The sequence below is a fragment of the Aethalodelphis obliquidens genome, unplaced genomic scaffold, assembly GCF_003676395.1.
Source record: "Aethalodelphis obliquidens isolate GAN/ISIS:26980383/991018 unplaced genomic scaffold, ASM367639v1 scaffold26, whole genome shotgun sequence".
Lineage (NCBI taxonomy): Eukaryota > Metazoa > Chordata > Mammalia > Artiodactyla > Delphinidae > Aethalodelphis > Aethalodelphis obliquidens.
Genome location: NW_020837970.1, coordinates 22,549,418 through 22,577,108, shown reverse-complemented (window position 1 = coordinate 22,577,108; position 27,691 = coordinate 22,549,418). Strand labels below are relative to the sequence as shown.

General features: G+C 34.9%; 1 protein-coding gene across 3 annotated transcripts in view; it reads right to left on the bottom strand.

The window, feature by feature from the left end:
* SCAPER (S-phase cyclin A associated protein in the ER) overlaps positions 1-27,691 on the bottom strand; it is a 494,267-nt gene that overhangs the window by 289,668 nt on the left and 176,908 nt on the right. For all 3 annotated transcript variants that reach the window (XM_027123707.1, XM_027123708.1, XM_027123711.1), the window contains exons 16-20: positions 21,341-21,496; positions 16,032-16,174; positions 10,052-10,133; positions 7,856-8,008; positions 6,956-7,063 (exon numbers count right to left, since the gene is read on the bottom strand). In XM_027123707.1, the coding sequence (XP_026979508.1) occupies positions 6,956-7,063; positions 7,856-8,008; positions 10,052-10,133; positions 16,032-16,174; positions 21,341-21,496 (642 nt within the window). The remainder of the gene's footprint in view (positions 1-6,955; positions 7,064-7,855; positions 8,009-10,051; positions 10,134-16,031; positions 16,175-21,340; positions 21,497-27,691) is intronic.

The following is a 27,691-nucleotide window of genomic DNA, read 5'->3' as shown; positions in this document are numbered from 1 at the left end:
TTGGAACTAAAACACTGGCCACTGAATTTCAGATAAAGAACCTAATAAAGTCTTAATTAAAGTAAAAGCATTTATAATCACTTATTTATTAAGGAAAATTAGAAGAATTATCTAAATTAGGCATGTAAAATGCTAAATTTGTCATCTATCCTCATTAGGGCAGCAATGTTGCCTCTCATAAACTATCAATAAATCTTTCATTTCCTTTATCCCTCCCACATGAAATCGTCATACTATGGATTTTAAGATTATGCAGGCATAAAATTTCTATATAAAGAAATACATATTATAAAACTTTTACAGCATATTCAAGTAGAAGCAGCTTGAGCTGTATAAATTTGTCTCACTGTAACCCTGTTTCAGATCCTCCATCATCCAACTGAAAGACAGCAGCTGAGAAATGGTGATCACAGTTGCTCCAATCTTCTAACATCGCCCATGGACACAATTCTGCAGCTCCTTGTAATTGACACTTAAGAGCCAGATGGGAAAGTATCAGCCTATACTCTGTGAATGTATAGAACTAGCCACGGTTCTAGTCATTCCTAGCTACCATGATCTGGATTAAGAGTTTAAGGAGTTTAAGAGTTGTCTTTTATAAAACAATAGCGTTTAGGTATGTAATTAACTTCTTAAAGGCAATGGATACCTGTTGCAAATAACTGCCAAAAACATATTATAGGGACCTCCCTGGTGGTGCAGTGGTTAGAAATCCACCTGCCAATGTAGGGGACACGGGCTCCAGCCCTGGTCCAGGAAGATCCCACATGCTGCGCAGCAACTAAGCCCGTGTGCCACAACTACTGAGCCTGAGCTCTAGAACCAGCAAGCCACAACTACTGAGCCCATGTGTCACAACTACTGAAGCCCTCATGCCTAGAGCCCATGCTCCACAGAGAAGCCACCGCAATGAGAAGCCCACGCACCGCAACGAATAATAACGCCTGCTCACCGCAACTAGAGAAAGCCCATGCGCAGCAACAGACCCAACACAGCCAAAAATGAATAAATAAATAAATAATTTATATTAAAAAAAGTACAACACTTAACATATCATCTAGAAAACTCCATTCTAAACCTCAAATAAGCAGATGCCAAAAGGAAAAACTAATCTTAATTAGTTTAAGTAAACTATGAAATTTAGGCAACCACCATGATGCAAAAGAAAAGTAGCATGTGTTACAGTATACATGCACCAAGGACTCATGCAGGAAAATATGGTTGAAATGGCTTTTCACATTTGTACAGGTTAACAGTATTTTGAGAGCTAAGAGTCACAGAATGAAATTTTATCCAAAACTAAATAGTTTAAGTTTCTAAACTGCAGTTATTTGTTACCTATTTAAAAATGCATTTTATAATAGAGCAACTGTTTAAAAGCAAAGATCAATAGAAGAAATACTGAGACAGTGATTAGCAGTGAAAGCACAACACGTAACATTAGAAGAAGCATGAGAAACAGGTATCACTGGAGCACTATTTCAAAATTATTAATGTGATTATCCATTTTACCTTCCTTAGCACATGGCCTTTGCCCATTTCAACCCAGCTAGACAGGTGATTAGAATTTGTTCCAAAATAAATAAAAGAAAAAAAGCACCTTATAATCAACTTTAGATATGCAGAACAGATATATGAAGCAAGAGAAGAGTTTTATAAGCCAAGTTAATATCCTGAGGTTTAATAAATTTATTTACTTTGCCCTTTAGCATGTCAATAATCAAGCTTGGAGGATTCCTATAGCATTTACTTCAAAGTATAGAGAAAGTTCCCTTTTGCAACCTTAAGGCTTAGTTACTTGGTTAGAATAAGGAGGAAAGAGAGGTTAAAGTAAATTTTACTTCTTTCTAGCCAAAAAAGTTTGGAGATGAAAGGAGGAAAAAAAAGTGTGTCCCAAGGGAGATAGGTGTGTTAGCTAAATCAGAGTAATGACAAAAGTATTATTTTGATTCTCAAAAGAAACTGTCTCTCTAGGTGTCCCTGGCACCAAATAGGGTATGGTCCATTAATATGGCCATGCTGTGTGGTTTAGCTTTCCCCAAATGCCCTTAGTTCTTATGTGATAGAAGCCAGTAGGATGCCAGGGGCCAGAATGGAGGTTATGGTAAAGTCTCAGAGATATGAAAACAGAGAGAACTGAGGGGTGGCCTGATCAGCAGGAGGTAAATAAATGGCTGATGCTCCACTGAAACACCGTCCAAGTGGAAAGAATAGATCAAGAGTTCACTAGCCACCCTTCCAGATCGGTGGCCCTAAGTAAACTAAGTGAACAGGTAAACAAGAAACTCACACTGGAAATCAGAAAAGACAAAGATACGATGTAGTACGATCCCAACTTTTCCTCCTAACATGGGGTTACGTATGCCATACTCTTACTTCGATACGCGAAGATGCCATCTTAAGGAAATAAGCAAGAGGATGGGGACCAAGGATTGTTATAAAAGAGGCTGGGTACTAACTATGGAAACTAATTAAATTACCAGATCAAACTAAGGTTTAAAATAAACTGGTTGCCTACTTAAAATTTCTTCCTTAAAAAAAAAAAATTTCTTCCTTGAACCAACGAAGAAGACTAAATCGGCTATAGATAGATAGCTACATATTCTCTGCAAATCCCAGGTACAATGCAAGTGAATTTACCACCATAAGAATTCCAAAAGTGAGAAGAAATATACACATTAACAATCAGCTATATGTGTGTGTGAATTATATACACACACAACTATAAAAATTTTCCCAGCCTATTAAACAGAAAATGAAGGCAATGGAAACTATGTCCTATAAGAAAGGGTAAGATGTTTTTACATCATTTCTCAAACTAACATAAAATGTACTTATTGAAGTATTGGGGGGAAATGAAGATCCATTCTAAATGAGTTCTAGTTTTTTAATTTGACTTGATTTTCTGTTGAAAGGCAAAGAAGATATTTTCCTAACATGATTATTAAAAGAGAGTAAATACTTGTACTTCTACAAACGTAATAACCAAGGTAAAAAGAAAATGAATCTATTAGGAATTATGGAGTTATCTATTATTTCTCAGACTGCCATCAATTCTGGGAGACATCTACTACCTCTTTTTTTTTTAAATTAATTTATTTATTTTTGGCTGCATTGGGTCTTCGTTGCTGTGCGCGGGCTTTCTGTAGTTGCGGTGAGCGGGGGCTACTCTCCCTTGTGCTGCGTGGGCTTCTCATTGCGGTGGCTTCTCTTGTTGAGGAGCACGGGCTCTAGGCGCGCGGGCTTCCGTAGTTGTGGCACAAGGGCTTCAGTAGTTGTGGCTTGCGAGCTCTAGAGCGCAGGCTCAGTAGTTGTGGCACACGGGCTTAGCTGCTCCGCAGCCGCAGGCAAGTGGGATCTACCCAGACCAGAGCTCGAACCCGTGTCCCCTGTATTGGCAGGTGGATTCTTAACCACTGCGCCATCAGGGAAGCCCTTTACTACTTCTTCCACATCAATGCCAGGCACACTCTAGCCAAAGAGATTGGCTTATATCCCATTAAATACAGTGATATCTTTATATTTTTACTAATTAAAATTTTCATTTTTTCCTTCAATCACCTAATTAGCATAATTTTCCAAGCAGAAATACTAATTTGGGATTTGTAAAATCACACTTGGTTGTGAAACATAATTTAGTGAAATATTCACTAAATTATAACTTAAGAGTCTTCATAAAAGTTGTTTTCATACTTTCCATGAATTAAATGAAAATAAACTATTATTTTCTCTATATTTAAATAACATGGTTGACAAACAGGTATAATGTATATGCTTTTAGGGCCAAGAAGTCTCACAAACACAGAAATGGATAACTTAAAAAAATTTTTTTAAACCTTTTTAATTTCATTTTCTATATGGAATTAAATGTACTTTATGCAAGTCCTACAAAAATCACTATCAGCTTCCTCAGAGAGTGTGAAAACAGGATCACAAAAGAAATCAGAGTTTTAATTAAAACTAATACTTTACTATTTCTCTAGTAATGTGCTGAAAAATTAAATTTTGGAATGTATTTAAACTAGCACCAGTTTCTTTTGACCTTTAAAAATCACGTACTTTTATCGTTTGCATTCTAGGATGATGAAAGAGAAAAAAAACAAACATGTAACAGCTCTTTTTGTGAAGTCTCAAGAAACATAAGAAAAATTTCCTGGTCAAATTACAATAAAAACACAAAACATTAAACCTTTCTTGCTGGGCAGCTACCTATTATGTTTAACAGGCTTGAAACAAAATGTGTCAGAGATCAAGAGTAAGTTATCTGATATGTCAAGTGCATAAGGTCAAAGGTCCAATTTTATTAGGTCAGAGGTGGTATAAATAAAATCTTATATGTCAAAGAAGAAGGGTCACAGATAAAGTGTATATAATATAAAGACATCACAGATGACAAGTAATAACTTTAAGTAGAACAAGTATGTTTACTATAGATACCTTTGCTGATTAAAAATGACGTGTGTGTGTAAATATAAAATTGCCTTTCTGTATTACACAACTACATTGCACACTTGTTTTCAGGAAAAATGGGCTATAACCAAGAATAACTACATGAATCGAGAACTTAAAGAAAATTTAATACTTTTATACTGAAACAGTACACAAAATGAATACATCTATCAAATCTCAAACCACAACAGCTAAACATCAAACTATGCTTTAGTAGCTAAAAAAGTTAGATAATATTACATATTTTTCTTCCGAAGTACATGAATTAAATATTCTTTCCTTCTCTACTTCTCTCATTGAGATAAAAACACATAAAATTTAGATTCCAGTTTACATAATAGCAGTGCTCCACAAAAATTTAAAATATTTTTTTAATATATTTAGTTTTTTTTATTAAGAGAACTTAGTTACAAACAATTTTTATAAGTGGAAGAATTTCCTTTATAATGGGAATAATTAAATTCTAATTAATGAAGCAATTGAGAATTTTTTTTCATAGTGGAACACACATAAACTTGACTCTAGCTCTAAACAGTAAACTTAAGTAGAGAATGGGGATAATCACATGAATGATTCAAGTAAAAAAAAAAAAAAAAAATTCCATGTTACTCTCTCTTAAAATACCCATACGATTTGATTAAAAGGCAAAAAAATTATTTCAGGTAAACTAAATAGATGATTAGTTCCATTTTTTATTTCACCTTTATTAATGGTACCTAAAGCCATTCTGTATAACCTTTCAGTTCAACTCAACTAAATGAGTTCTTATTAAATACCATACTATGTGTCAAGCATTATGTCAAACAATGGCTATTAGAGAAATTAAACATTTAAAGACTTCCAATTTCAGCCACAGTGACTGGCTTATACTGGACTAATCTTCCAACTCCAAAAGTTGCACAAAATATACAAAACATCTATTTAAAGGCATTAAAGAGCAGCCAACACAGCCAGAACTTTAGAGACCATGATCCCTAAAAGGAGGGAAGCACATGAGGCGAGCTCCACATTCACTCTGGATTTTTCCCTAAGGGCGTATGCCAATTTTTGGCATGAGAGAACAGTGCAAGGTGAAAGTGGCAGTCTTACTAAGCTGAGGAGACAGAATTTGGTTTAGAGCTGTCAAAATAGTTGGAACTTGAGGGGCAAAAATCCTTAAAAGGAGGAATCATAAAGAAGTGAGCCAAATTAACCATGTGCAATTTCCCCTCAAACACTGGTCATATCCAGAAACTTAGGAGAAAACAGCAGCTTTGTTCCTCCTACCTAGGTAAGATTTATTAAGAACCATCCACAGAATTACCCCTGCTTCCTGACAGCATCCATTCCAGAGCAAAGTCCCACGTCCTTGAACACTCCCCCCAACCTCCAGGTCACCTAGCAAAGATCCAAATCCTATAATAAGTCCTTTCTAACACATTATTGAGAAACTATAACTTCCCATAGTGTGCATTTTCCCTTCTTTTAACAAGTCAATAAACCTAATTTTATTCAACTGTAGATGCGTTCCTGATGGTCTTTGCCTGGAGAGCACTGACAAAAACCCAAGAAAAAGAATGAACTTCATATAAATATTAGGGATCAATCTCACAGACTTAAGGATGAGTGAAAGAAGCCAGGTACAAAAAGTACATACTGTATGATATCATTTATATGAAGTTCAAGAATAGGCAAGACTAACTGATTGTGCTAGTAGTCAGAGAACAGTTACCTTTTGGGGGCACGACTGAGATGGGGCATGAGGGAGCCTTCTGGGGTTCAAGAAATTATTTATGTGCTGATATGAGTGGAACAAATGTAAAAATTCATCAAGCTATATATACTTTAAATTTGTGTATTCTATTAATATATGCTCTACTTCAAAAAAGAGTTAAACACACATGTGCACATACACACAAGTACTGCCCTCAAAGAACCACAATAACCTTTCCTGGACATCTTAAAAGATGCTTGACAAACATGAATTTCTCATCTTTGGGTATGTTTAGAAATTTTCTATTAAAAATAGAACCCACAGATTCAGAGATTAGTAATGTCATACATATCTCAATAACAGTCGAGTGAAAAACATTTATAAAACTACTTATACAAATCTAAATTCCATGTAAATAGCAATTATAGGTAGATAAATAATGCCTTTCCAAAAATTTCTAAGTATTGTACTGATACAAAATTATCAATTTATATGATTTTTATATTGTTAACTGTTTTCCAAGAAACATAGAACATCACTAAATAAAATTATTTAAATTATTAATATTTTTAAATTATTAAAATACCATAAACCTTTTTTTGCACTGAAATTATATAAACAGTATTAAATTCTTATTTCTATGTTTCTTTTAATATATATACTAAGATAAGGACATTTGTATACTATATTGTAGTAGTTATTAAATATTAAATATAGTTTTAAATAATCACAGAAATACATATGAACATGGATTTCTTCATAATAGAAAAGAACATAGAAGGTACTCAATAAATGAACAAAATTAAAGCTTACCACTTCCTCATCTGAAAGTTCACGCCCTTGGATGCTGCTATTTTCTCTCACAGCTTGCTGGTGTTTTTTTCCTTTAATGTGGCTAAAAAGATACACCTCTGAAGAGATCTAAAAGCATAAAATCAAAGCAATGTAATGAACATATAATTATATCTTACTTTAAATATTACACATTCTATCCAGTATACTATATGCAAGTTGCGATCACTCTAGCATTTACATATTAGTCTTAAAAATATTTTCTTTAGAATACAATTCTGAGAATCCTCTAGAACAGGGGTGCCCAACCCCGGGTTCGCGGACCGTTACTGGACCTCTTAGGAACTGGGCCGCAGAGCAGGAAGTGAAAGGCGGCAGGTGACCGGCCAGCGAGCGAGCGGCTTCATCTGCCGATCCCTGTCGCTTCCGTTACCACCTGAACCATCCCCTCTCCCCCGTCCGTGGAAAAACTGTCTTCCACGAAATCTGGTCCCTGATGCCAAAAAGGTTGGGGACCTCTGATCCAGAAGACACATGGTCAAAAAGGCATGTCATCAAAGCCAACCTTAACAGAGTATCATTTCTTCTAAGTATCAAGGTTCAAGTTTCAGCACTGAAAATGTTCCTTTTCTTCTGTGGTCATAATACCCAAAAATATTGACTTGGGCTATCATTAAGCAGGTATACATCCATTTTAGCAGCAACTGCATGCTTTGGTTCTTTGCACTGCTACTCCTAACTGCTGATACTATTTTTGTACTACTTACTTACTTTGCATAAAAATCGTGAAAGAAATCCATGGTAGTCATTAGATGCCTTAGTATGACTTTTAAAAGAGTGGGAGAATATATTTCCATAGTTTAATAAACTTTAGTAAATAAATTATAACGTATCATAACAATACTGATACTGACAACCTACCGGGACATTGCAGAGAGAACACTGCTTCTTTCTTTCATAAGGGGTCAATTTGGGGGCATAATCAGTATTTGCATGTCGTCCACTGCTTAACTCAGCAGCTTTTTCTTTTCTTTGCTCAATCTGCTCCATGTGCCTTCTAATGCTTTCATCATGCTGTAAATGAAGTCGAAGTGTGAGAATACAGAAATTTATTCAAGTTATACTGAGAACTTGAAAAAGTAATATTTCCATTAAACTTTCTAATATAACAAAATGTCTTAATTCAGTATTAACTTGGACACTGAGGACAAGAATCTACATAAAGCCCTTTAATATCTCCTACATGCACAGTAACATTTCCTAAAGTGTACTTCATGGAATTACACTGTGAGTTATTAATAAGTGTTGATATTTTGTGGAAGAGGTTCTATGGTCAAATAAACTTGGAAAATATTAAGTTAAAGCTACTTACTTACTCCAGCTTGTCACTGTGCATTATGACTCAATAAACCTAGCTTACACTAAGCAACATTTTACACACTTATTTGACGACAACATACTTTTGAGAAGCACTTCCTGGAACACACTATGGGAAATGTTGCCCCACAGGTAAAGACCAAGCTCATCCTCACAGCAGACAAGGCCCATCATGACACAGACCTTTACCCACATCGACTCCAGTGACTTCCCAGAAAACAAAAAATAAACCAACTAAAAAACACTATTTCAGACTTCTGACTTTGTGCTCATACCATTTCATACAGCTGGATGCCATCCCACCCATCTACCTATTCAATTCGTCTTTCTTTCAAGATTCAGCTCACAAATTATTCTCTAAAATTATTTCCCTGACTTCTGAAATTCTTCATGTTAGCTTAGTATCCTCCTCTGTACTTTCATAGCACTCCATAGCACTCTATCCATATGGAAATTATCTGCTTAGCATCTGAATCTCACACTAGATTGAGTTCTTGAAACTGAGAACCATGTCTTACTCATCTCTGTATCCCCATGCCTAGCACAAGACTCAATAAATATCTGCTGCATTAAATTTAAATACATGATAAAGTTCTAGAGCTATGCAAATAGTAAAATAGGGTTCTCTACTCCCTGGAATTTACTACCCCTGTGAAAACCCAACATGTAAATAATTGTGACACAATGTAAAATATTCATACTGCTAGAAACTACTAATGGTAAAGATTTTCTAGAAAATATCAGCTTATCATAATCTCCCAAGCAACAACTGTGCAATTCATAAACATTGAAATAATCTTTTAGTTTATTTCTAAATAATTAAAAGTCTATGAATATAAGAAAGCTAGTAGCAATGTCTTCAAGTCATTAACAAATTAATTACTAAAATCAAGAAATGCTAAAATTCCTTTACATTTTTTCTGTCAATTGCTTTATCTTACTAAAATAATTTCAGTTTTCAGATAGTTGAGTTGGAATTGATCATAGCCAAAACCATATGTCTTATTCTCCAAATACTGATATTAGGAATACAAATTAATTCAGTTTTTTTAAAAGAAATATGACTGATTCTTTTCTTTTTTTAATAAATTTATTTATTTTATTGATTTATTTTTGGCTGCATTGGGTCTTTGTTGCTGCACGTGGGCTTTCTCTAGTTGTGGCGAGTGGTGGCTACTCTTTGTTGCAGTGCGTGTGCTTCTCATTGTAGTGGCTTCTCTTGTTGCGGAGCACAGGCTCCAGGTGCACGGGCTTCAGTAGTTGTGGCTCCGGGCTCTAAAGAGCAGGCTTAGTAGTTGTGGCGCACGGGCTTAGTTGCTTCGTGGCATGTGGGATCTTCCCGGACCAGGGCTTGAACCCATGTCCCCTACATTGGCAGGTGGATTCTTAACCACTGGGCCACCAGGGAAGCCCTAATTCAGTTTTTTTTTTTTTTTTTTTTTTTTTGGGAATTGTGGGCCTCTCATTTTTGTGGCCTCTCCCGCTGTGGAGCACAGGCTCCGGACATGCAGGCTCAGCGGCCATGGCTCATGGGCCCAGCTGCTCCGTGGCATGTGGGATCTTCCCGGACCGGGGCACGAACCCGTGTCCCCTGCATCGGCAGGCGGACTCTCAACCACTGTGCCACCAGGGAAGCCCCTAATTCAGTTTTTATACAATTAATTAAATCGATAAAATTTTAATCTCATGCTACATTAAAATAGCTCTAAAATTTCAAATTAAAATATATAATATTCCTACCTTGAGCTGAATTTTTTTCTGTAGCTCTTCCATAGCTTCTTGTTGAGCAGCTGTGAGTGCTGCCAATCGTTCTTCCCTGTCTCTATAAGAAGATATTTAAAAATTATAAACTCAACTGCTTGGAGTAACAAATTTCATGAGGTTAAAAAAATACAATTAGGATACATAGGCTTATATGTTCTAGAGAGTTTTTTAAATTATTTTTTTCTGAATGCCTATTAAGTCTCAGATATATTATTGCTCATTAAACATTTGGGAAGCAACAGACATTATTATTTATAAAAGTAGGTTTCTGGACCCAAGAATGGGTTTAAATACTAGCTCTGGGCTGTCATTTAAATATGGCATATTGAAAATATATATTTATCTCTTTTCCCTTCCAAAAACCTATAAAACAATATGAAAGGAATAGAAAAGGCAAAAATTCACAAAGACAAAGAGAATACGAAAGGAATCAATCACAAACAAATTATAAGACATACAAAGAAGTATGACCATGTTTAAGAAAAGTGCAGTCAAATGGAACTTTCTGAATGAGGCCATATGCTAGATTTATTTGGTATTATAAATACATTTTAAGAATTAAAAGAAAGTATGCCAACCTAAGGAAAAATATTGTGACAATGATTCAACAGATAGAGAATCTCAACAGAGAAAGAGAAAACGTTTTTTAAGAACTTTCCAACGAAAGGAACTAGGAGTCCTTAAACAAATGGCTTTCTATGGATGGAGCAGGGAAAATATAAGATGAATTTGAAGCATCTTGCAGTGCCAGGAAGTAAGGAAGTACTCAAAAAAACAAAATGATGAAGTATGTCAAAGGCAAGCAGGGGTCAAATGAAAAAGCTTCCAATGTCCAAAGGTGAAACAATTTGAGCAACAAAATAAATACCATAATACTGGTTTGTAACCCATAGTAGAATACAAATACAAACGAGTCCCCATTGACATAACAAAGGAATTTAATAAATAAATGGGAGAACTAATATCCTGTACAGAAGAACTGCAAATAGTTTATGTATAAATTCGTGTCTCAAGGAGGTAGAGAATAACTCCCCATCTCTTCAGCATAGGCTTGCTTCCAAGGAGGACAGCATAGGGAAATTTTTAAACTATACAGTGGAGAAATCTGACAAATACTACCTTAGCCAGGTGATCAAGGTTAACAAAATCAGTGATAAGTCAAGGTGACAGTATGAACCTTAGACATTTTAAAAATGGTAATTCACATTCACCCCTGTGCTTCCTCCCAAAACCCATAACCTCAGTCTAACCATGAGAAAAACATCAGACAAATCTTAAGAGAGGAAAAGTCTACAAAATACCTAACCACTACTCAGAACTGTCAAGGTCATCAAAACCATGGAAAGTCTGAGAAACTGTTACAACTCAGAAGAACCTGAAGAGAAATGACAATTAAATAGCTGAAGAAATAGTGGCCACTTTCCAAATTTTATGAAAAGCATTAATGTACAGAGTAGGATAATCATGAAGAGAACCAACCTACTGGTGAAAAACAAAGTCAAAAAGAAAATTTTGAAAACAGGAAAAAACCCCCAACAACTCACCATATACAGAGGAAAAACAGTATGATTAATGGCTGACTTTTCATGAGAAACAACCAAAGTAAGAAGATTCAAAGTACTGAAAGAAAAACCAAGAATTCTATATCCATCAAAACTACCATTCAAAAGGAAGCCAAAATAAAAATATTCCCAGATAAGCAAACACCAAGATAATTCAATGAAAGCAAACCTGCCTTACAAGAAATACTGAAGGAAGTCCATCTAGCTGAAAAGATATGCCAAAGGGTAACTTGAATCCACAGAAAGAAATGAAATACACAGGAAATGATAAATATGAGGATAAATATAAAGGAATCTACAAATACATTTTCTCTATTATTCTAATTCCTTTGAAAAATGTGGGACTGCATTTAAAAAATCATAACACTGTATTGTTGAGTTTATGACATATATAGATGTAATATATATGACAGTACAAGAAGAAAAAGACATAGTGCTATATTGGAACAAAGTTGCTCTATTTTACCAAAATTAAGTTAATTTTAACGTGAAGTAGTTTGTGATAAGTCAAGATGAATACTGTAATAAAGAAAGCAAACACTAAGCAAATAACTAAAGTAATACAGTTTTTAAAATCAAGAGAAAAATGTAAATGATGCCCTAAAAAGTACTGGTTGAGGGACTTCCCTGGTGGCACAGTGGTTAAGAATCCCCCTGCCAATGCAGGGGACACACGTTTGAGCCCTGGTCCGGGAAGATCCCACATGCCGCAGATCAACTAAGCCTGTGCGCCACAACTACCAAAGCCTGGGCGCCTAAAGCCCGGGCTCCGCAACAAGAGAAGCCACTGCAATGAGAAGGCCAGGCACCGCAACGAAGAGTGGCCTCCGCTGGTGGCAACTAGAGGAAGCCCACACATAGCAATGAAGACCCAACACAGCCAAAACTAAATAAATCAATAATTTTTAAAATGTACTGGTTTAACAAAAAAGAAGACAGTAAAGGAGAAAAAAAACTTGAGACATACAGAAAACAAATATCAAAATGGCAGACATTAAATTCAGTCATATCAATAAATTACATTAAATAAGAATGGACTAAACAATCAAAAGGCAGAAAATAGAAGGCCAGATATAAAAAGAAACCTCAACTATATATAAGTGACACACTTTAGATACAAAGACACAAAAAAATGTTTCCCTTTAGACAGAAAAAGACATATCATATAAACAATAAACATGGCAATATTTAAAACATAAAAAAAATTGACTTTAAGATAAGAAATATTTTTTTAAAAACCCAACGAGGGATATTTCATAATGATAAAAGGGTCAATACTTCAAGGAGTTATAATAAGTATAAATTACATGCCTTTAATACTAAGGCACCAAAATACATGAAGCAAAAAACTGTCAAAACTGAAAAGAGAAATAGACAATTCAACAATTATTTTTGGAGATTTCAATAACTCTATCTCAAGAATTAATACAACTAGACAGAAAATCAGTAAGTATACAGAAGACTAAACACTATCAACTAACTTTATTTAACTGACATTTAGAGAACACTCATCCAAAACAGCAGAATACACGTATTTTCCAAGAGCACACAGAACATTCCCTAGGATAGTCTACATTCAAGACCATAAAGTAATAAGTTCAATAAATTTAAAAGGACTGAAATCATACAGAAAACATTCTTCAACCACAAAATATTTAATTAGAAAACAGAAAAACGGGAGACATTCCAAATATTTGGAAACTAAATAACATGCTTCTGAATAACTCAGGAATCAGAAATCATAAGAAATATTAGAAAAAATCTTGAATTGAATGAAAATAAAAATACAATGTATCAAAACTGATGAGATGAAATTAAAGAAGTGCTAAGAAGAAAACTGGTAATTCAAATGCTTATATTAGAAATGCAGAAATATCTAAAATTAATCAACTAAGTTTTGACTTTATAAAAGTAGGAAAAGCAAAGCTAATCAAATCCAAAATAAGCAGAAGGAAAGAAATGATAAATATCAAAGTGGAAATCAGTGTAACAGAAAACAGAAACATAATGTAGAAATTCAAAGAAATCAAAAGCTGGTTTTTTGGAAAGATCAACAAAATGTACAAACCTTTAGCTAGACTACCAAGAGACAGAGAGACAGAAAGACAGAGACAGAGAGGAGAGACATAAATTAGCAAATAAGGAATGAAAAGAGGAACATCACTATAGATCATGTTACAATTAAAATCCTTATAAGGAGCTATTAACAACTTTATAAAAATACACAACTTAGATGAAAAGGACAAATTCATAGAAAAACACAAATTACCAAAGCTGACTCAATAAGAAACAGAAAAATCTCAATAGACTGATAACATGTTAAGAAAAATTTATTTGGTAATTTAAAGTCTTCCCCAAAAGATAACTCCAAACCCAGATGGCTTCACTAGTATACTGAACATTTAGCAAGAAAAAGTAACAATCCTACACAAAGAGTTTCTGTAAATAGTGGAGGAAAAAACACTTCCCATCACATTCTCTGAGGCTAGGATTGCCATGACATGAAAGCCAGACAAAGACATCACAAGAAAATTACACAACAATATCCCTTATGAATACATCCTTAATAAGAATTCAACAACACATAAAAATGATTTTACACTATGACCAAGTGCGAATTAACCCAGGAATGTAAAGTTGGTTTAATATCCAAAAATTAATGTAATAAACCATATTAATAAAAAATGAAAGCTACATGATCATCTCAGTGAATGCCCCCAAAGAAGCATTTATTTAACCAAATTAAAAGTACATGCGTGCTAAAAACTCTCAATAAATTAGAAATAGAAGAGAACTTCTTCAACCTGATAATGAGGATTTATGAGAAACCTACAACTACATCATACGTAATAGTGAAAGACCGAATGTTTTCCCCCTAAGATCAAGAACAAAATAAGGATATACAATGTCACAACTTCTATTAATGTTATATTGTAGGATCTAGTCAGTGCAATAAGGCAAGAAAAAGAAATTAAAGACATCTGTATTAGAAAGCAAGAAGTAAAACAATCTCAATTTGCAGAGGACATGAGCCTTTATGTAAAATATCCTAAGGAAAAACAACAGCAAAAAAGAAAACACTAATAGGAAAATACGCATAGGAAAGTTGCACAAGATCATAAAAAATTATAAAATAAAATATATAAAAAATTGATTGTATTTCTACATACTAGCAAAAATACTAACAAAAATGAAATAAAATAACTCCATTCACTATGGCTTCAAAAAGAGTACTTAGGAAAATATTTAAGAAAAGAAATGCAAGACCTATTTTCTAAAAACTAAAAAATACTGTTGAGAGAAATTAAAGCAGATAGAGACACATACCATATTCATGGATCATATACAATATTGTAAAGATGGCAATTCTTCCCACAATGACTTATAGATTCAAGGCATTACTATAAAAATGCTTGCAAGCTTTCTTTTTTTAGAAATTGGCAAGCCTACCCTAAAAAGTTATTTGGAAAGCAATTCTGAAAGAGAACAACAACATTAGAGAACCTACATTAATTGATTTCAAAACTTGCTATAAAGCTACAGTAGTTAAAACAGTGTGGTGCTGGAGTAAGAATAGACATGTAGATGTCAAAAGAACAGGACAGAGTCCAGAAATAAACCCTTACATCTATGATTAATTGACCGTGAAGAGGCAGCAAGGATAGTCTCTTAAAAGCTACCCTCTTCAACAAATGGGGCTGTGATAAATGGATATTTATATGCAAATAAATAAATTTATATTTTTGATTCATACCATACATAAAAGGTATCTTAAAAGGAATTAAAACCTAAATGTGTGTCAAACTGGAAAACTATAACATTTTAAAGAATATCTTATGACACAGGGTATAAAAGGATTTCACAAACAAGATCAAAAAGCACAAATCAATTTGGCCAATTAAATGCTTTTTCCTGGGTCTTTGAATCTTAAACAAGTGATTTTAAAATGTAGGGATGGCTGAGTGTCATTTAACATAATCAGGGCGGCAACATGTTGACCAGACCGTTTCCATCAAAAGACCACTGCCGTGGCTCCTGGGACCTAGTCTCATACTTGACCATGTCCCAGCCTGGTCATCTAACCACCTATCACTTTCGCTCCCAATATTTTACTTAAAATTTACTTTGCTTAAGTTAGCCAGAATCAAATTCTATTTCTTACAACTGAAAATATCTTGAAACATCAAGTTTCCCATCCAACAGAAATTTTCAAAAGTTTTCCATTTTGAGTAGGATGTCTTAATTCCTGGAAATCAAAATTCAGTATAACATTTCTGTATTTGTAACACTTTCTAAAAATTCTACATGACGGCAAATAGCTTCAAGACTTGATTTGAATATGCACTCACTGCAAATGTTCATCAGGATCAAAATCAAGATAGCAAATGAAGTACCTAGCTCTTTCCCGGGCAGCATCTTCCCGGGCTTTTTCCTTTTCTTGCCTCTGTTGCTCAATTCGGGCTTCTTGTTCTTTCCTCTTCATTAACAATTCTTCTACACGGGCCTGTCGTTCTGCTTCTAGAGCTCTCTTACGTTCCTAATGTCAGAAATATTTTAAAAGATGTTAGAATTATGTGTAAGATGAAAATGATTAAAGGTGACACAGCTTTGACATATACTTATATATTCAAGCCAAATAGATCCCTGGCTTCTCATTAGGTATGCTTCTCAGAATTTAAATAAAATCAAATACCAATACTATATGGTTTTCATATGTCATTTACCAGTGTTACAAATAATTAGAAGAATAAATGCTGGGCTTCCCTGGTGGCGCAGTGGTTAAGAATCCTCCTGCCAATGCAGGGGACATGGGTTTGAGCCCTAGTCCAGGAAGATCCCACATGCCACGGAGCAACTAAGCCCGTGCGCCACAACTACTGAGCCTGCACTCTAGAGCCCGGAGCCACAACTACTGAGCCAGCGCGCTGCAACTACTGATGCCCACACGCCTAGAGCCCATGCTCCACAACAAGAGAAGCCACTGCAATGAGAAGCCTGCGCACCACAACGAAGAGTAGCCCCCACTCGCCACAACTAGAGAAAGCCCACACGCAGCAATGAAGGCCCAACACAGCTAAAAATAAATAAAATAAAATAAATTTATTTAAAAAAGAATAAATGCTATTTTAAGCAGATACTATCTTATTAGAACCTGATACATATTTTATGGTTAATCACTTCTAAAGCCTTGTGTTTGGACATGGTTATAGAAATAACAGAACATGATGAAGAAAGCATAATTAACAGATTTTATTTCTGAACTAAGCTTCCATATAGGACTTAAGTGAAGAAAAGCTTGTGGCAGGGAGAAAGAGGCATTGTAATATAGCATAGTGGGTAAGAGAGTGGACACTGTATTAGATTCCCTGATTTTGTTTCCTGATTACATTATTTACCAGCTGGTCTAGTTATATTATATATGTGACTTAGTTTTCTGGAAGACAAGTAACAATAGTGCTTATTTCTTAGGATATTGTGAAGAACACATGAGATAATACATGAAAAGCACTTACATAGGGGTTGGCATATACTAAATTCTCAATAATTATCATCATCATCATCATTAATGGAGAAGATACTTCATTAAAATACTGTGATATACTTCCTGTGTATTTTTGCCTACTAGGAGTACTTAGCTAATTTTCACCATATTACTAGATGTATTGATATATTTCTTTCAATTCATCCCCATCCCCCAGGGAGCTCACACAACATCTCCCTGGTCCCTACTCTTTATGATAAATGGAACACACTACACTGATCTAGGCTCTAGTAACCACTACTTACACAGCCTTGGGCAAGTCATTTTACCTTAAAGAGACCCAGTTTGCTGTGAGATCTAAATTATTAACACAGGTAAGTACTTAGCAAAGTGTTTAGTACATAGTAAAGTGTTCGGTAAATGAGAGCAGAAAAGAAATGCTAAAGCAGTTTCTGTTTAGATAACACTGGGGAGAGATGCTAATATTCCTAATAGTTAACTAAGTTACTAATAAGCTCACAATGGTAACTTTATATCTACAACAAGCTGTATCTACCCAGGGGAAGAAAACCTTTTTAAAGTAGTAACACAAAAGTGTCCCTATTTCTTTTCTTTCTTTTTTTTTTGGCAGGGGGCCTGAGAACTACTGAATTCATGAGAGCACATCTGACAGATCATAGACTGTTGCAGGTGGGCAATTAAATTTTAAATATAGTCTTTACTTTCTAACATACTATTCATGAACTGGTTATAGCTATTTCTCATTACTAAATATAACACGTAGAAACTTTTTTAGTTATATACTCTCTGAAAAACTCAAGAGTAAAAAACAATCAAACCTGGTACAGAAAATTTTCTCCAATAAAAAACATGAACAGGGACTTCCCTGGTGGTCCATTGGCTAAGACTCCACACTCCCAATGCAGGGCGTCTGGGTTCGATCCCTGGCCGGGGAACTATTCCCTCATGTATGCCTCAACTAAGAGTTTACATGCTGCAACTATGAGTCCACATGCCACAGCTAAGAACTCCACATGCAGAAACTAAAGATCCCACATGCCGCAGCGAAGATCCCATGTGCCACAACTAAGACCTAGTGCAGCCTAAATAAATAAATAAATATTTAAAAACATGAACAAAAGAGTTTTCCCTTAAACTCAAATTTATTTTTAAAAAGTCTGCATTATGTCTGAAAACACAACTTTCACACTAAAATGCAAAAGGTTAAAGCATTAAATATAAAGAATTAAACCAGAACTTTTCATTTCATATTTTATAAAACCAAAATCTTGAGGGATATACTTTTAAAAATTATAAGTTGGTCTTATAAATGAAATTTATTAATATTATATATAAACAATTACTTTATGTGTATGTGCAATGTAGCTACGTTGTACGCAAAAATATGATGTCAACTTGCTGATTGTTTTTACGGATATAAGAAATACTCCAACATTGTACTAATAGAAATAACTGGACTTCAAAAAATATCCAATCTTCTAATTTCTGTTTTTAATAAGTGGAAGAGAAAATTGGTAACTGTATACCTAATGAGTAAAATTAGTAAATTCACCTAGTGTTTTCCTTTCTAAAATTTAAGTTTCCTAAAGATAGGAAACTTTGTACCCCACAAAAGCATCTTGTACAGGGAAGAAGTTCGATAAATATCTATTAGACAAATGAAGCGTAACTTTATAATATTCATTATAAATCTATATACTCACAAATAAAAAGCATAAACCTACAGCAAATGAACTGTAAAGATTTCTAACTCTCAACCCTTCTGAAACCTCTCAGACTCCCATGTACTTTGTTTCACAGTCAACGATGTGTTTATGGCAGCCTAAGAAAGGATTTTGCAACCCCGCCCTTTACGCCTACAAATCAGAAGATTAGGGCAAGAGGACAAGGCAGAATATCTAAGAAAACTGGGCTTAAAACTAATCCATCAATAATTTATATGGCAAAAAAGGGAAACTGAGAATATATGACGGCAGCATTAACTTAGTATTTCACTTACAAAAAACAAGAATCACAATTGCCTTTAACAATTTAACATTTATGTGAATGTTTCAAAAATAAAATTAAAGCAGATGGAGGGCCTCTGAATTCTTTATTAAGTCAGTATCTTACTATTATTGTATTTACAGAATGTTTGGCATTATCTCCTTGCACATATAGTAATGACTACATATTTAAAAAAATTTTAAATTTTATATATATGTTATATATTACCAATGAATTTTTCTAATATCAGTTATCTCGATTAAACTTATGTACATACATTTTAAATTTTTCACTGAAAATTAAATCCATAGGAAATTTCTACATTTTTAAAGATAAAAATAAGTCTGAGTAGTCAAAAAAACTTTAAGTGTTAGTGAGTTCAGAAGATTCCTTACTACTTTCAGAAAATAACTGCTTTCCTTTACGCCTTAATAAATGTTCCAAATTATAAAATAAGAGTCGTCATTTTTAAACAGAAGATAACTGTTATATTTCAAATCTTCAAATCTGCAAAATAAATGCAGAAAAAGTAACTAAAGATGTCTACTCAAAAATATACAATATTACTCATATATTTCCCCCCAAAATCCAGTTAAGAAGTTACCTCTTCCACTGAACTTTCCCTGACATTCCCCTCCCACCAAGAGAGCTAATTATTCCCTACTCTGTGATACCACTGTAACCTATACAGTACAGGTTTCTATTACACTTTCACACTATGTTGTATTATTTGCCATAAAGGCAAAGATCATATCTCATTTATTTCTGAATTATTAATGCCTAATGGTTGCTCAAAAGTAACACACAATTTTCAAAATAATAATTATTTTTGAACATCTTTATTGGCGTATAAAAAAATAATTATTTTTATAAATTGGTTTGATGCAGAAAAAGAAAGAGCAATAAAGCTGAAGGGATGGGTCAAATTAAAAATTCAAATATCCTATTTCATTTACTCATTTAAGAATGTTAGTTAATGAGTAATTAACTTTTAAATGATAAAAATGAATTTTTTACTGTTCCTTTGAGAGGAAAAGCTAAAGTTTCTCTAAAAGTAGTATCCTGTATTTTTAAACATAAGTTAGCTTGACACTCAGATTAAAATGAGACCTTGAACTCAAATCAAATAGAGATTGGGGTGAATATGGGACTGATTGCTAGTGTACAAAAAGAGCATAAAGTAACCAATAAACTTGAAAACTGTAATGATATTTTAATTTCCTAAAATTACCAGTGACATGAAGAAGCATGAAACATTAATAACATCCCTAGCTTTTAACATAACAACAAAGCTCTTCATGGTCAGGTCCCTAACTCTACATGCCATACTCACTCATCTCCTGCATAGAATGCCTACTTTGCACCATTTACGACTGTCTCAGTTTTCAAAACTTAGTTGAGGCACCGCCTCCTCCAGGAAGCTTTTCCTGATGTTCTCACGTCTTTGCCACTCTCAATTTGAGTAACAGATTCTCCTTTGTGCTTCCAAAAACGTCTTTACTGTTACACTAATCCTACGAGTTAAGATTTGTCTACATATGTCTTCCCATTGAGATCAAGGATATATCTTTTTCATGTCCTTGAGCAAAGCACAGCACACAGATTATAGCAGTAATTCAATAAACGATGACTGAATGAATAAACAAACAAATATTAGTCATAATAGATAAAGTATGTCTGCATCCATATTTGATCTTGAGGAAGATTTAAATAGTTTAAAACCATCACTAAAGTTTATGTGTTAAGTCTTCTTCCCATCCTGAAAATGGTAGCTAACTTAGGGTATGCTACAGAGGTTAAAGTACGTGATGACACTGCCCAATATATGACAGGTGCTCCTTGTCATAAGCATAAAGATTGCCCAGTTACTAAGGCTATATACATTGGTTCAAACACAATCCATTTGTAAGGGAAGAAAGGAACATATTCTTGACCAACCCAATCAGAAAAGAATAGATAATAATCTGTCCAGAGCAATTTAGTCCTTCATCTGGTTGAGACTAGAGATTCAAATTGACAAAAACAATGATACCCTTTCTGAAGGAGTACACACTGCCTTGGCAATCAGACTTCCCATTTCCAAACCGTGCTACACTAAACCATGCATCCTTGGGAACACAGACTTGGTCTTACTCCTTTTTGTATCCTCAGCACCTGGCTCAGAGCCTAGGAAATGGCTGGTGCTCAATAAATGCTTGCTGAATAAAATTCTACCTGAACAGCTTCATCACGTGCTTGCTTTTCTTCCTGTCTTCGCTGACGCTCTTCCTGTAACTCATTAAGCCTCTGCTCATATTCCTTCAATTTTGATAAAACATCATGGCGTTTGTTCTGGGCTTCGAGGGTATTTATAAAGGCAATTTCGTTTACCTGCAATAAAAAAAAAGTGAGTTTCAAATCAGGTTAATTCTAAGGCACATCACAAAAATAAGAAACTTAACAGTCTTTATATAATAATACAAACCAGTTTTAAGGCATAGACCAAAAAATGAACGACTTATAGTCTTTTCTTTCAATACTTATCCCCCAAATGGATAATAATCCAGTGTACATAACAAACCCATAGGCCGCAGTAAGAAGTGATTTAGAGAAGTGGTCCCCAACCTTTTTGGCACCAAGGACTGGTTTTGCGGAAGACAGTTTTTCCACAGACGGGGGTGGTGAGAGGATGGTTCAGGCATTAATGCGAGTGATGGTACAGGCGGTAATGCAAGCACTGTTCAGGTGGTAAGGGAAGTGATGTGGAGCAGCAGATGAAGCCGCTTGGTTGGCCGCCACTCCCCTCCTGCTGTGTGGCCTGGTTCCTAACAGACCACAGGACTGCTAACGGTCCGTGGCCCGGGGGTTGGGGACCCCTGATTTAGAGTAAAGGTCTGCCATTGAAATATATTTTTTTTATTGAAGCATAGTGGATTTACAATGTTATGTTAGTTTCGGTGTACAGCAAAGTGATTCAGTTATACATATACATATATTCTTTTCCATTATAGTTTATTACAGGATATTGAATATAATTCCCTGTGCCATACAATATGACCTTGTTGTTTATCCATTCTATATATAATATCAATAGTTTGCATCTGCTAGTCCCAAATTCCCAATCCAACCCTCCCCCTTGGCGACCACAAGTCTGTTCTCTATGTCTGTGAGTCTGATTCTGTTTCATAGATAAGTTCATTTGTGTCATAGCTTAGATTCTATGAATAATGATATCATATGGTATTTGTCATCTCATTCTTACTTCACTTAATGTGATAATCTCTAGGTCCATCCACGTAGATGCAAATGGTATTATTTCATTCTTTTTATGGCTGAGTAATATTCCATTGTATATATTTAGATCTTCTTTATCCATTCATCTGTCAATGGACATTTAGGTTGTTTCCATGTCTTGGATACTGTAAATAGTGCTGCTATGAACATAGAGGTGCATGTATCTTTTTGAATTATAGTTCTGTCCAGATATATGTCCAGGAGTGGAATTGCTATATCATATGGTAACTCTATTTTTAGTTATCTGAGGAACCTCCATACTGTTCCCCATAGTGGCTGTACCAATTTACATGGTCACCAATTTTGTAGGAGGGTTCCCTTCCTTCCACACCCTCTCCAGCATTTGTTATTTGTAGACTTTTTAATGATGGCCATTATGACCAGTGTAGGATGGTACCTCATTGTAGTTTTGACTTACATTTCTCTAATAATTAGTGATGGTTAGCACCTTTTCATGTGCCTGTTAGCCATTTATATTGTCTTCTTTGGAGAAATGTCTATTTGGGCCTCCACTGAAATGTTTTTAAGAGACAAATTAAGATTTTTATAGAAACCATTTTATAGTTACTTAATATCATTGTGATTTGACATTATACAAGTTACATTAATTTTAATAGGTATGTACATTATTCTAATGAGTATGAGATGACAAAACTTAAAGTAAACAAATCATTTTTCTTCAACATACACCAAATAAGTGACAATTAGGTACAAGATATTAAACTATATACCTCATCCTCAACTTCACGTATATTGAGTCTGTACAGTCAAGTTTTGCTAGAGTACAGTTTTTTTTAATAGATCTTTATTGGAGCATAATTGCTTCACAATACTGTGTTAGTTTCTGTGGCACCACGAAGTGAATCAGTCATACGCATACACATGTCCCCATATCCCCTTCCTCTTGAGCCTCCATCCCATCCTCCCTATCCCACCCCCCTAGATCATCACAAAACACCGAGCCGATCTCCCTGTGCTATGCTGCTGCTTCCCACCAGCCAACTGTTTTACATGCAGTAGTGTATATATGCTGATGCTACTCTCACTTTGCCCCAGCTTTGCCCTCCCACCCTATGTCCTCAAGTCCATTCCCTATGTCTACCTCTTTATTCCTGCCCTGCAACTAGGTTCATCAGTACCATTTTTTTTTTTTTAGATTCCATATATATGTGTTAGCATACAGTATTTGTTTTTCTCTTTCTGACTGACTTCACTCTGTATGACTCTAGGTCCATCCACCTCACTACAAATAACTCGATTTCATTTTTTTTATGGCTGAGTAATACTCTATCGTATGTGTCACGTCTTCTTTATCCATTCATCTGTCGATGGACATTTAGGTTGGTTCCATGTCCTGGCTATTGTAAATAGTACTGCAATGAACACTGTGGTACATGACTCTTTTTGAATTATGGTTTTCTTAGGGTATATGCTCAGTAGTGGAATTGCTGGGTGATATGGTAGTTCTATTTTTAGTTTTTTTAACACATCTCCACACCATTTTCCATAGTGGTTATATCAATTTACACTCCCACCAACATAATTAAATGAAATAGAAACAAAGAAAACAATAGCAAAGATCAATAAAACTAAAAGCTGGTTCTTTGAGAAGATAAACAAAATTGATAAACCCTTAGCCAGACTCATCAAGAAAAAAAGGGAGAGGACTCAAATCAATAAAATTAGAAATGAAAAAGGAGAAATCACAACTGACACTGCAGAAACACAAAGGATTATAAGATACTACTACAAACAACTATAGGCCAATAAAATGGACAATCACAAGAAAATGGACAAATTGTTGGAAAGGTAAAACTTTCCAAGACTGAACCAGGAAGAATTAGAAAATATAAACAGACCCAACACAAGTAATGAAATTGAAGCCATAATTAAAAATCTTCCAAGGGCTTCCCTGGTGGCGCTGTGGTTGAGAGTCCGCCTGCCGATGCAGGGGACATGGGTTTATGCTCGGTCCGGGAAGATCCCACATGCCGCGGAGCAGCTGGGCCAGTGAGCCATGGCCGCTGAGCCTGCACGTCCAGAGCCTGTGCTCCGCAACGGGAGAGGCCACACAGTGAGAGGCCCGTGTACCACAAAAAAAAAAATCTTCCAAGAAACAAAAGTCCAGGACCAGATGGCTTCACAGGCAAATTCTATCAAACATTTAGAGAAGAGCTAACACCCATTCTTCTCAAACTCTTCCAAAATACTGCAGAGGGAGAAACACTCCCAAATTCATTCTATGAAGCCACCATCACCCTGATACCAAAACCAGAAAAAGATTATCACAAAAAAAATAAAATTACAAACCAATGTCACTGATGAACATAGATGCAGAATCCTCAACAAAATACTAGCAAACAGAATCCAACAGCACACTAAAAGAATCATACACCATGATCAAGTGGGATTTATCCCAGGGATGCAAGGATTCTTCAATATATGCAAATCAATCAATGTGATACACCAGATTAACAAATTAAGGAATAAAAACCGTATGATCATCTCAATAGATGCAGAAAAAGCTTTTGACAAAATTCAACACCCATTTATGATAAAAACTCTCCAGAAAATGGGCATAGAGAGAAACTACCTCAACATAATAAAGGCCGTTTATGACAAAACCACAGCAAGCATCATACTCAGTGGTGAAAAACAAATCATTTCCACTAAGATCAGGAACAAGACAAGGATGTCCACTCTCACCACTCTTATTCATCATAGTTTTGGAAGTCCTAGCCACAGCAATCAGAGAAGAAAAAAAAATAAAAGGAATACAAATTGGAAAAGAAGAAGTAAAACTGTTACTGTTTGCCAATTACATGACACTGTAAATAGAAAATCCTAAAGATGCCACCAGAAAACTACTAGAACTAATCAATGAATTTGATGAGGTTGCAGGATACAAAATTAATGCACAGAAATCTCTGGCATTCCTATACAGCAACAACGAAAAATCAGAAAGAGCAATTTATGAAACACTCCCATTTACCACTGCAACAAAAAGAATAAAATACCCAGGAATAAATGTCCCTGAGGAGGCGAAAGACTTGTACTCATAAAACTATAAAACACTGATGAAAGGAATCACAGATGACATGAACAAATGGAGGAATATACCATGTTCTTGGACTGGAAGAATCAATATTGTGAAAATGAATATACTACCCAAGGTAATTTACAGATTCAATGCAATCCCTATCAAACTACCAATGGCATTCTTCAAAGAATTAGAACCAAAAAATTTACAATTCATATGGAAACGTGGAAGACACCAAATATGCAAAGCAATCTTGAGAAAGAAAAATGAAGTTGGAGGAATCAGGCGCTCCGACTTCAAACTATACCACAAAGCTACAGTAATCAAGGCAGTATGGTACTGGCACAAAAACAGAAATATAGATCAATGGTAAAGGAGAGTAAAGTTTTTATGAGTAAAGTACAGTTAATGATAAAAAACTGGAAAATGTCTGTTGGGGTCAAATTTCTCATTCTTGAAAGCCAGAAGGAAGACATGCCACAGTGAAAAAGGTAGAGTGAAATTGGGAAGTAAACAAACTCTGAAGCTTACTCTCTCTGAAAGTAGTATAGACTCCAGGAATCCACGTTGGATGAAATAAAATCTATCACTAGATATGTTACAAACTGAAACAAGAAAGTTTGAATACAGTTCTAGCAAAGATTTCCCAATCTCCATGCCATGTAACTACTTTCATAAGTAAATTAACAATATAATCATTTCTCAAGGTATACTGAAAGTATAAGACAAACAGGTATGCTCAAGGAAAATTAATCATAATGTATCAAGGGTCACATGTTAAACATAATCAAGATGAAAGAAAAAGAAATGAGACCTAATGCTCCAGACAAAATAAATAAAATAAAATTCAGAGGGAAGAATGTGCAAAAGCAGCATAAAAAATACAGTCTGTGATGTTGGTCAAATGCTACAAAATTTTAGTTATGCTAGTTGAATATGTCTGGAGACATAATGTACAGCATGGTGATAATAGTTAATAGTACTGTACTATATACTTGAAATTTGCTAAGAAGATAGATCTGAAATCTTCTTAGTGTGTGTGCACACACACACACACAGTAACTAAGTAGAGGTAACAGATATTTTAATTAGTTGGATTGTAGTGATCATCCCACAATGTATATGTATATCAAAATATCAAGTGTGGGCTTCCCTGGTGGCGCAGTGGTTGAGAGTCCGCCTGCCGATGCAGGGGACACGGGTTCATGCCCTGGTCCGGGAAGATCCCATATGCCACAGAGCAGCTAGGCCTATGAACCATAGCCACTGCTGAGCCTGCGCATCTGGAGCCTGTGCTCCGCAACGGGAGAGGCCACAACAGTGAGAGGCTCACGTACTGAAAAAACAAAAAAAAATTAAGTTGTACACCTTAATATATACAATTTTGATATGTCAATGATATCTCAATCAAACTGTAAGTAAGTAAAAAAATAAATAAGACATTTCCTGGAAATTAACTGGAAGAAAACATAACCAAAGAAACAGCAGAATATCTCCCAGGCAAACTTAGTAATGTAAAAAGAAGTCAACACGAACCTGAATTTAAATGTGCAAAAAAGATGATAAAATGACATGATAAAATAAAGGAAGACTAGAGAGTTAAGGAAACTTAGGCCAAAGTAACACAATCACAGAATTAATTAAATTAGAAAAAGCATGAAACAGAGCAAAGATGGTAAAAAGTCGAATCACTAACAGAGGAAAGGCTTGTTATAATCACAGTTAATATGGACTTTAAAATGAAAATTTATGTGTAAGTAATAACTTTTGAACATGGAGAACAAGTTAAGATGATCTAATGTAAGAATAATATCTGTAAAGTTAAGAAAGACAAAATATTCCAATATATAATACAGAAAATTTTCCCTGATAAAAAGAATTACTGAAAATTGAGAAAGCCCACTTCATTTCATGAAGAATTTATTCAGAAGATCAACACCAAGAATATCCTTATTAAATCACAAAACATTAAGGAACAAGCACAAATTTTTTAAGCTTCCAGGCAGTAAATGCAAGTCATCTATGAGAAAGAGGGAGAAAAAATCTGTCTGGCCTCAGACTTCTCCACAGAATTAGTTAATGCTAGAAAAACATGGAATAATGCCTACAAAATTTTGAAGGAAAGATATTCTGAACCATGAATCTGATCTCTAGCCAAGATGTACTCAGAAATGCCACAGGCCTTTGATACCTAAGAACTCAAGGAATAGAGCATAATAACCTCTTCCTGAAAAAATTACTTGTGAATAAAA